A 12127-nucleotide genomic window follows, 5' to 3' on the forward strand; every position below is an offset into this window, starting at 1 on the left:
GCGGTTGCCGAGTGTTCGGCGTGAGCGCTTAAATGTTTTTTTAAGCCTTCAAGGAGAGAGGGTAAGCAGGTGCCCTTCCACAGCCGGCCATTGCAGATTTTGTTTGATGCACCTGCTTGTAAATGAAAACAAAGTTTGGTCAGATTCAGATGAAAGTTGGAACGGTCCAAAAGATGTATAAAAAGCCTGGCGATGCGTGCAATTATTTGTAACGGCTCGCTGGTAAATGATTGACTGAGCGCTAATACATGCTGAAATAAAAGTGGTACCCGAGGGTGATACTCTAATTTCAAAAGTGTTGAATCCATTCAGTGCAATACCAACTTGACACAAGAAGGATTTGTTTCCAATGAAAATTATAAATATAAGGCCCGCACCCCAAAAATAGTCCTGTGTGATTCTTTTTTTCATGTACAAGGCACACCAGACTATAAAGCACAGTGATTAAAAATGTACTGTAAATGAGCAGGGTTGGGTAGGGTTACTTTAACTTTATTACTTTTCGATTACTCCAATACCAGATATGCTAATATAAGACAAAAGAAACTAAATAAGAATAAAATCATGACTCACAACACGTGGTAAGCTTTCTCTCCTGGCTTTGATCTCTTTGATCTCCGGCAAAACTAACATAAAATGCGACAGAAACAAAATGAAAATAAATCCAAACAGCTTGCCAACATCATTTTTGCCATTCCATGTCTTCCGTTACTCCCCAAGCCTACACAAAATTTAGTCATTTTATTCATATTTAGTTTATTTTGTCTTTTATTAGCGTATTTGGTATTGGAGTAATCCAAAAGTAATTGAAAGTAATCAAGTTAAAGTAACCCTACCCAACCCTCTAAGTGTGCTAGGTTTACACTGTAAATAACAAAAAAGACTGTATTCCACATATACAAGCGCAGACAAGTGCACACGACTCCATATGACTGCATACAACTACAAACAACAGCATACAACTGGAATGCACCTAATTTGATCAACTTCAATGCTAGGGAAATTGATGATGCACGCAAAGACATTAGGTCTTATCTCACTGTAACACTTGTTTTAGTCACGGTACCAAATTGTTGATGTTATTATTGGATTGGCCATGAAAATATTCTCAGACATTGGACTGGCCCGTGGTACAGCCGATTTGCCAAGTCCTTACGAAGTGAATGAGATTCTGAACTGAATGACGATAAGGGCATTGTGGTAAGTAATTCGGTCATTCTTAACCTAATGAAAAGAATGGCATTTGGTTGCCTTGAAATATTTAAGTAAATGAATGGCCGCTTGTATTCAAAACTTTTGTCACGTACAATGTTTAGTTGGAACTGAGAAAACGTGATACAACATCCTCTCTAACAAATCTGGTACTGTGAAAGAAGTGTGATGATGAGATGAGAACGGCTGCCTTTTCGTGTGTTGTCTGTATTCCTTTGGGGCTATGGATATGATGCTGTGCTCTCTTGCTATGCTCTGGGTCAATTTCCGTTGCAATCAATGTTATGAAAACAGCTATCTATTTCCCCTGCAGGTTGGTGGTTATTTTTCTCTGTTGATTTCCGGTGCCACTATTATTGTGCAATTGTGGTCAGCGATAAACGGATCACTAATTGCACATACATGATAGTGTAATGTTTCCAATTTTGTCCACATATAAGGTGTGCCGGATTATAAGGCACAGATTAAAATTTTTGGACAAGTTTGTTTTATTTTTGGTGGGCCATGTAATCCGGAAAATATGGTATACATTTTATTGTTCCGCAACGAAGTTTGTAGTTTCTTTTGGTCATCACCAGTCTTCCTAACCATTTTCCTTTTCACGCTCCGCCGCTTTGTAAGTGTCGAGCTGAAGTCGCTTTGTCTTTCTGCCAAAAGTTAACGGCGGAGGATGCTGACGAGGGGCTGAACGGACTGGTGACCTACGAGATCCTGGCCGGGGCTCAGGGTCACTTTGTCGTTAACAATCGCACGGGCCGCATCACAGTGGCACCTGGCGTCAGCCTTGCTGTCGGACGATCATTTGCCCTGACTGTCAAAGCATCTGACAATGCACCAGATGCCCTGAGGAGGTACAGTAGCCCACAATGAAACTCCGAAGCACTCAAATGTGAAATTGGGTGAAACACTGCACCAGAAGTTGGATGGACACAAAGATCAATAGAAGTGTCATACTACTTTAGGTTGAGTGTTTTTTTTGTCATAAACTTAGATTGTTTTTGTTTTTGTTATGTGTTTTGTTTTTAAAATAAAAGTTTTCTACTCATGTTCAGTTATATATATTCTCGGGTTCCTGGCACTGCCACTGTTTTGGACCAAAAAATCAGATGTGGTTGTAGATATCTGCAGGGGCAATCTTCACAACTTGAGGGGTCAGAGCCCTTAGTACTGCAACCACTGCTGCAACCGCTATTGCCCTTAAACTCCACATACTCTCTTACACTTTTTTCAGCTCTTGGTATTTATTTTCCGACATTGCTATCAGTGGGGGTGCGGGGGGTGTTGTGTTGTTGGAGCCACTGCACCTGTCAACTTCTAATGTTTGTCTGCCACCATTATCATCTTGGTTGGCCACCACAATCTTTCTGGATCTAGTAGTTACACAGGATGTTGGCGCTTTTGTTCACTGTTACCTTCCGAGCTGTAGCCAATCTGGATCTTGGGACTCTCAGTCTCTACTCTTTAGAAATATCCCTGTGCACCCAATCCGGTCCTCAAGGGTCACATATATGCCTGTTTTTGATGTTTCGCTCATCAAACACAAGTAAAACAAATCACCATGATCGATATTAAGGTTCCTGCACCATTTGCTAACTAGCCAACTGCGATTCTAAAGTGAAACTTCTAAAACATGCACAACTGGGGCTGTAAAGGGATTCAGTCAGACATGTCTGATGTACAACCTGGTGTTTCATGTACACCTTGCCTGTCAGTATTGTTGCTCCTGCTGTGATGTGTTGGACTGACCCAAAGGCTTCTCAAACCAGAAGGGGTCTTGTCTGATTAGGTGAACCCTGGCCTCGCTTGCTCTGTGCTCTAGTACCGATGCACTTTCAGCCCACCAGTGCGACAGAAGAAAACTTTCTATGGACAAAATAATAACACATTTTACATACAAGAATGTGATACATATCCTGTGTGATAGCAACGTAATAGCTGAGCTCTCCGGCACCTCGTGTATATAAAGAGACACGACTATTTTATTCTACTCCATACTACTGAAGAAAATCCAAATATTAAAAATACGTACACACGTTATTTTTGGCTAAAATAACTTTAAGACGTTGCTCAAAGTGACCAATAATTAGGTGCATTTTTAGCTATTAGATAACGATCATCCCAATGTTTATCGTGCATCCCTAACTTACGCATTTAATTTTAGACATGCATTCGCTCATAGACTAAAATCCAGCAAATGTTTTTACAAGCAACATTGTCTTTGACAGATGATTATACTAGTATTTTAGCTTTGCTGTACATTAATGTTATTTTCTACATTGGATGTTAGATTCTCCTTTGATGCTATCTTTTTTATAATGTGAATTGACATTTGTGTTGATCAATGGCAAAGTTTATTTCTTCTGTGTTTACGACTACCATGGTTGTTTACGACATTAAAAGTGACTTATTCTTATTCAAACAAGATTCTCTTGTTCTGCGTGAAAACATGTTCCAATTTGAAAATTTGAACTGTTTTTTCTAATTAGCAGAAAACTTGGTTCTTCTACACTTGATAATTGGTTTGTCTTTTTCTAAATGATAGAATTTCTATTCTTCTACCCAAAAAGCTAGCTATCATTTTACTTAGCTATCAATACCTTCTTAGTTTTTTCTATATAAAGTTAGTGCTGTCTTCTTCTACATTAAAAATTAGAAAGGATTTTTCACACTGAAAGCTTACTTCTTTTTCTAAGCTAATAAATACCATTATCTGTGCAAACGAACTGCCAAAAACTGCAATTTTTACTTTACTAATTCAAAATCAAGAAATGCCTATAGTTTTAATACCATTTTGAGTTCATTTTAATCCTTTCTACGTCATCTTCTTAAATGATAGGTTGTTGCACTTAATAACATTTGCAGGTGATTAATCAATTGTTGTTTTTTTTTTCTCCAACCTCTCGCCAGGAGTTCCATAACAACTGTTTACATCGAAGTGTTACCACCTAATAACCAGAGCCCACCACGCTTTCCCCTTCTCAGCTACAATTTGGAAGTGAGCGAGGCCACAAGGATCGGCGCTATTTTGCTAAATATGCAGGTGAGTCATTCATTCCTGTAATAAAATCAATTTGGGTCAGACAGAGGTTAATCACAGTTGGTGAACCATGATCATCAAAAGCCATAGTCTTTTTGGATTCCATTTATACCTGTCCCAACACAGCATGTCTGATTGTTTTGATGTCATCAGACTTCTACTGATGAGCTAAAGCCGTGTTAAATGAAGGAGTAAAGGGAAACAGGCAGGGCTGTGTCACTCAAAGTTTATATTCTGTCATCTGAAACTTCAGTGACTATTTGGAATGCTTATTTTCTTACTCTCTGCTTGGTCTTACTCTCTCCAAACAACATAATTGGGATTTTTTGTTGAATTCTGTTTCTGGTTTTATTAACGCCATTATTAAGTATTTCATGAAAAGTAAATACTAATTGTTTGCTGTTTTTTGTGCCCTTTGAGGGTTGTCTGAGATGCTTTCTTCTTGTGATTATTGATCATAGCTATGATGTTTGGCATTATTTATAGACAAAGTATTTTTAAAACTAAAAAACTAATAGATTGTGTGAATTACATAGATTTGGTATGCTTCATGTACTGTTCCATTTTTACTTATGCATCCAGCTATATGTTCACACTTTGTTCTGTTGCGCAGCCTTCACATTTAATGGCATTTTAGGACCTTTAAAGGCTCTGCATTCTGGTCTCCCTCCAGGCTACTGACAGAGAAAATGACCCCATCACATATCAAATTCTGAGCGGGGATTCCCAGAAGGTGTTCAACCTCTCGGAAACGTAAGTCTGCTACTCTTTCTCTTGTGTTTGTTTGCTGTGCAAAGGTGTGCACATTTTAATATCAACTGTTTTTGTTATTGTTGAGTATTGACATTTCATTTATTAGCTTGAGACTGGTGATATTGATATGGTGACCTGCTTTGTTACTGCATCCTAATGAAAATGGCTCAGGGAGGGAAACATACTCATTCATCGCATAGGGAAAACCGGTGGTGTGCTGTTTGCATGCTTTGTTTTCTCTTCTCGCTGTAAGTGTCCTCTCTTCATGCCTTTTTGCTGTCACCGAGACAACGGCTCATAAAACGGTATGCGTCACAATCCTCAAAGAAGGAAGGAATTGTAAGAACGTACCAGTGACGTGTGGTGAGGTTTGTCCCTAGTCGAGCAGTCAGATTTATAAATAATTTAACCTACCTTTTTAGGTGTTCATTCGTTTATTTGTCTTATTCATCATTTGATTAGCAGAGCAAGGAATCAATATATATACTGTATTATAGTAAAAAACGTCACATTTGCTTACCATAACTCAGTGGTGGGCTATCATGGCCTGCAAAGCCATCTCTGCTGGCTTAAAAAAAATATCTGAATCATGTGATGATTAATTTATTTTGTCCATGAATACTTATTAATAATTTCTAATTGTCTGTCAGCCTCATTTCATTGACCTTCCACTCGTTTTGTTACTTCCAAATGTGTGCTTTCATATTCAAGCATTCAACCTATTGCATTTCACCCATGACTTGTTGCTAGCATCAGGAATTTACCTGTAGGCCTTCACAATCAGTTCTGCAGGGCCTCAGGCTTAACATAAGGGTTTATAGAGCCATTGGTTTAGTCAATCAGATTTTGAGATGGCAGAGCTGGGCCTTTTTGAGAGTGTTACAAAACGTCAGAGGTTTTCCAAACTGATTGGCTAGGGGTGGTAACGACAAGGTGAAGGAAATAATCCCTGCGTCCACTGCTTCTGTCAAACATTTTCAGCCATGAATTGAATACAAACTTATGCCTGAAATATGACAGTAAAGGCTTTTGTGAACTAGTAAAAATAATTTCTGGTGAGTAAAATGTGGCTATATTCCTAAATAATAATACAATTTGGTGCCATTATTATTGATGCTTTTTTTTGCACAAGCGTGCAGCTTACATATTTCTTACATATCAATTGTATTAATAATTTTCATTATACAATGGAAAAATGTATCTATTTTGAAAATCCAAATATTTTGAAGTTGAACCAAAAAGAACGTTAAGACTTTATTGATATTTTCCCTGGACAGCATGTATTGAAAGCTACAATGCGAGATTGGCATGAGGTCTGGGAAACGATTAGTTGGCCTGCCTCATGTGTGGACTTATCAGGGTCATGAAATGGTGTTGGCTTGCTCAGCATTACACAGCAGCCAAGGTTAATACATAAATAACACAAATAAATACATAAAGCCCCAAAACAGACAAACTCTAGCCATCGTTAATATTACCTGTCTGGAGGACATGAAACACAAATAATTTCTCTGCCCGCCTCGCACTCAAAGTCAATATCGACTCATAAATATCCCACCTCTCTCCAACGCTTGTCGCATGGCACAAAAATTGCATGAAATTGCATGATCTATAGAGGTGCCTTTGCTGTCTCGTAAATGAGGAACTCAATTTGCGAGGTCTAGATGCGAGGAGATGTTCATATATATATATATATATATATATATATATATATATATATATATATATATATATATATATATATATATATATATATATATATATATATATAAAACAAAAAAAAAAAAAACAAAATGAAAAAGAAGTGAAAAGCTGAGAAAAAAACAAAACAAAAGGAGAGAAAAGGGAAAAAAAGAGGATAAAATATTCAAAAAAAGTCAGACGAAAAGAAAGAAGCAAATAAAGGGAAAAAAGGTAATAGAGAACAAAAAACAAGAAAAAAGTAACAGCTAGGAAAAAGTAAAGACAATGAGGTTTTTTTAAAAAGGAATTTAAAAAGGAGAAAAAAACAGAGAAAAAGAGGAAAAGGTTTGTGTTGCATTCAAATAATTTCCAATTATATCAATTTAATCTTGTTGCCAACATTGTACTTCCACTAATTAAATACAGTCTGTATCGTGCAATCGACTAAATAAGCCCCCAACAATGTTACTTTTATGTGACAAAAGATACCAGGAATACAATAAATAGAAATCTTGGGAAATAAGTGTAACAACAAATGACGTTTGTAGGCCCTGCAACCTTTGCAATCGTACATTAGTCAATTCATTCAAAAGTGAAAAATAATTTTGCATTGCCGGAAACTCAGCAAAAGGTAACGTGATGTCAAGTTTTGGACATGTTTGATAATGATTTAGTTGCCACACTTGGGGTTGCTGTTGCTCACTGTTGTTTCAAGCGTTCCTCACCGACTTTGTGTGAACGCTCAGACCCGTGGAAAATTAGAGGGAACATTGCACACAACCAAAAATACACAAATAAACAGACCTTCCTCATTCCTGTATTTCATTTGATAGTTTTAAGTTTAGCTTAGATGCAAAAATATACAGAAGTGATAATCTCCATGAAGAGAAATTCAGTGTTCTTGTACTCCATGCTTGGGACAGTGCCACAACAACTGCAGTTAAATGTATTTCGTAGTAAACATGTCCACCCTTCAGAATCTTTTGCTCGCAGATTTAGGGTTGTATGTGACAGGAATGAAGCAGAAGTATTCAGCAAGTAGAAGACACTGTAATTCATGATCTTCCATTAATCAGTGATGGAATAATGCAGTAACACACCACTAAGTAACAGTAAAGTTGCAAATTTGTATTAATTACAAGGTACAGTACTTGTTACCGAGAAAAATAATTTAGATCCTCTGTATCGCGTTAGTCCAACTGCTCACAGCCAACCTATTTTAATTTCAAGTTTTGGTTAGCCATTATGTGCATTGCTGCCCTGCTGATTATGTAAGTGTTAGCTCAATAAAGCCAACAAGAGAACGGCCTCCACCATATTTTTCCTGGCACACCTGAATATCTCCCGACATGCAATTGTGCCACGTAATTCAGTGCCTTGCATACAGCGAATTGGCTCGGGTTACATTTAAAACACCTAACGAATGTTCAAGCAGATGTCGACATGGCACATCCTGAAGTAAGACTGATTAGATAGTCGTGTTTAGTTGTGCATACAATACACCCACCGAGAATTGTCTTTTTTCAAGCTTTAAAGTCATGCTGCTGCATTTGCCAGTGACAACGTGCATATGTCGTGGCTTGGGTTTTGATGTTATGAAAAGTCATGCTCCGGTCCATTGCTCCTCTTAACGGGGCAATTTCCCTTTAGCACTATAGGGGTAGGCAATAATGGGAATTTTGGTAGCTATTTGATCCATGTATATGAATAGTAGTATTGATCCAAAGCGATCTGAAATCGATATTCTTTGCTTGGAAATGGCATGATCATTGATTAATTGAACCTGTCCCCGCTTGGGTCAGTTTATAAATAGAATGAAAACAGCACAAGGATTTTATATAGTAAATGCTTGATTTTGTATTTAATTACTACATTACAAACTATAACAAATTGAAAAATAAATAGATGTTTCTATTATATGTGTTTCAGTACAAAAGCCAGGAAAATCATTTAAAAAAAGCTGCAATGTAAGAACATTACAAATACTGTATAACAATGTCAATTAGATAACTAAAATATCTTCTGTTGCATTACATTCAAATTTAAAAATAAAGTCAGTAATGCAAAAAGAAGTTGCCATAGTGACAATGGATTTACGGGGTTTTTACAGTTATGGTTGCAGCTCATTGCTCCCTGTAGGATGAGTTTTTTCCCGATGATTTTATGTAAATTTGCTGTGTTGCCATAGTAGCAGACAACTTTTTGTTCAAAATCACACCTGGCCTTGATCCAGAGACAATAGTATTGATCCGAGCCGAGTACTTGCTCAATATCGATAATGTTGATATTTTGGTTTATCCGCCCAAACTTAAAGCACAGTTGAGAGGGAGGCTTGAGATAGTTGCTGTAGTAGCTGGTTGATCAGCTTCATCATCGTGTTCCTAGTCCATAATTGCATAAAAATACTGGCAGCAGCACGTATTGAGCATAAGTCAAAGACATACCTTACCTAGCGTGCTTCCTGACTATGTCATGCCTTTTTTAAGCCGTATTTTGAGGGCTACCTCCGCCATAAATTACCAATTTCAACACATTACATTGAGAAATCAAGCAGGACCTCCATAAAATAGACTTCAGCTGTAGCACAGAGGTTTGATTGATACTGCCTTTGTTCCGCTTTCGTATCATACTGTCCACCTTTACTCGGTATATATTGATCCACATTCTTTCACATAATTTATCAGCAGTAAAGCTTAACAATGGTTAATGTATCATTACGAAATGTAGAACTCGAGTCAATTTATAGCCATTAATCCAAGCTGAAGTGAATCATTAGCACGACAGCTTGTACATTTATCACACCAAAGCTTCTTTTACTACCCGCGAACCTCTTTTTTTTCTTTCCCACATTTGCATCTAATCTGCCGACAATTGAGACTCTTCTACTGAATTACGGCTTATGCCTGTTAAAACCTCGGCTTTCTAGTTTTTGTTTCCCTTTTACAGGATGAAAAGTGACATGTTTTGGTTTAAAAATGCTTTTCTCTACAGTAAATCGAATACTGTGTTAAAACTACTGATTTGGAGAAGTCTCACCATCAATGTTTATTATTTATTTTTTAACTAACAGCAAAGCAGAAACAAATTGGTGTTAGAATATTGGTTACATACTTAGCTAGTTTGTATCTCCCCATAGCCAGTCTTTAATATTTAGTCCACAGTTAAAGTAGTCAATGATCGATGGTTTACTGTATTGTAAATATGCAAGAGTTCTGTATTTTTTTACTAAGCTATATGATTTGTACTCACTAATTGTTCATTAAGTGATATAAATTTGGTGTTGTTTTAAACATGTGACGTTTAAAAACATTGATTTGCTTTGGAATATGGAAGTGGGAATACCCTTTGACTGTCTATTTAAATTAAACAAAACGACACATTTTTAAAAACACACTTAGGTATATATGTCCTTCTGCTTTTCTGCCTCCCAATTATTTCGGATGCAAATCTACTGTTGACTGCCAAGTGGAATTGCGTTATTAGTTTTCACAAGGTTCATTACAATGAAGAAAACTAAAGACAATGTTTATTTATCTATTTCATTTTCCTCTATTTCTCTTTTTATGCTGTTAAAAAGCAGCTTTTAAGAATGCATTAACCTGACATGCATGTTTTGGAAATGTCTGAGGAAATGACAGCATGGGTAGAACATGCAAATTTCGCACAGGAAAGGGGGTCTGGATTTGAACCCATGACCCCAGAACTGTGCTGCAAACGGGCTAACCATTCATCTGCCATGCTGCCCAAATTGTTGAAGTTTCCAATTATATTACAAATACTAGACAATTCCCGTGGCAATTGTAAGAGTTGTGATTGATCTGTAAGATGATCCAGTCATGTATACAGGACTGTCTCAGAAAATTAGAATATTGTGATAAAGTTCTTTATTTTCTGTAATGCAATTAAAAAAACAAAAATGTCATACATTCTGGATTCATTACACATCAACTAAACTATTTCAAGTCTTTTATTGTTTTAATATTGCTGGATTTGGCTTACAGCTTAAGAAAACTCAAAAATCCTATCTCAAAATATTAGAATATCATGAAAAAGTATACAAGTAGGCTATTCAACTAATCACCTGAATCATCTAATTAACTCGAAACATCTTGCGAGGGTTTCCTGAGCCTTAAAAACACTCAGCTTGGTTCAGGAAACTAAATCACAAGTATGGGGAAGACTGCTGATCTGACTGCTGTCCAGAGGACCATCATTGATACCCTCCATCAGGAGGGTAAGACACAAAAAGAAATTTCTCAAAGAGCAGGCTGTTCACAGAGTGCAGTTTCAAAGCATATCCACAAAAAGTCTGTTGGAAGGGAAAAATGTGGCCGGAAACGCTGCACAACCAAGAGAGATGACCGCAGCCTTAACAAAATTGTGAAGAAGAGCCACTTCCAGAATTTGGGGGAGCTTCAAAGACAGTGGGCTGAAGCTGGAGTCCAGGTATTAAAAGCCACAGTTCACAGACGTGTCCGGGAAATGGGCTACAATAGCCGTATTACCATGGTCAAGCCACTTCTGAACTCAAGACAACGGAAGAAGCGTCTGACTTGGGCTATGGAGAAGAAGCACTGGACAGTTGCAGATTGGTCCAAAGTCCTCTTTTCAGACGAAAGCAAGTTTTGCATTTCATTTGGAAGTCAAGGCGCCAGAGTCTGGAGAAAGGCTGGAGAGGAGCAAAATCCAAGTTGCTTGAAATCCAGTGTGAAGTTCCCACAGTCAGCAATGGTTTGGGGAGCCATGTCAGCTGCTGGTGTTGGTCCACTGTGTTTCATCAAGTCCAGAGTAAATGCAACTGTGTACCAAGAGATTTTAGAGCACTACATGCTTCCATCTGCTGAAAAGCTCTATGGAGATGAGGATTTCATTTTCCAACATGATCTGGCACCTGCCCACAGTGCCAAAACCACCAGTAACTGGTGCACTGACCATGGCATCACTGTCCTTGATTGCCCTGCTAATTCCCCTGAGCTGAACCCCATCGAGAATTTCTGGGGTATAGTTAAGAAGAAGATGAAAGACACCAGACCTACAAATGCAAATGAGCTGAAGGCCGCTATCGAAGCATCCTGGGCATCAATAACACCTCAGCAATGCCACAGGCTGATTGCCTCCATGCCACGCCGGATTGATGCAGTAATCCGTGCAAAAGGATTCCCAACCAAGTACTGAGTGCATCAATGGACATTTTCAAATGTTTGATTTAGTTTTGCTGTTATACAATTATTTTTTTACTTGGTCTGAGGAAGTATTCTAATATTTTGAGATAGGATTTTTGAGTTTTTTTCAGCTGTAAGCCAAAATCAGCAATATTCAAATAATAAAAGGCTTGAAATAGTTCAGTTGATGTGTAATGAATCCAGAATGTATGACATTTTTGTTTTTTTAATTGCATTACAGAAAATAAAGAACTTTATCACAATATTCTAATTTTCTGAG

At 37.6% G+C, this 12127-nt stretch overlaps 1 protein-coding gene across 1 annotated transcript in view; it reads left to right on the forward strand.

Annotated features, from left to right (window-relative positions):
• The window catches only part of LOC148353674 (protocadherin-15-like), a 350912-nt gene that overhangs the window by 164394 nt on the left and 174391 nt on the right, over positions 1-12127 (forward strand). The window contains exons 15-17 of the mRNA XM_088350828.1: positions 1870-2063; positions 4120-4252; positions 4923-5002. Coding sequence (XP_088206954.1) covers positions 1870-2063; positions 4120-4252; positions 4923-5002 — 407 coding nt within the window. The remainder of the gene's footprint in view (positions 1-1869; positions 2064-4119; positions 4253-4922; positions 5003-12127) is intronic.

This window comes from Urocampus carinirostris, chromosome 13 (genome assembly GCF_059441175.1).
Source record: "Urocampus carinirostris isolate Australia breed hairy pipefish chromosome 13, RoL_Ucar_1.0, whole genome shotgun sequence".
NCBI classification, from domain to species: Eukaryota; Metazoa; Chordata; class Actinopteri; order Syngnathiformes; family Syngnathidae; genus Urocampus; species Urocampus carinirostris.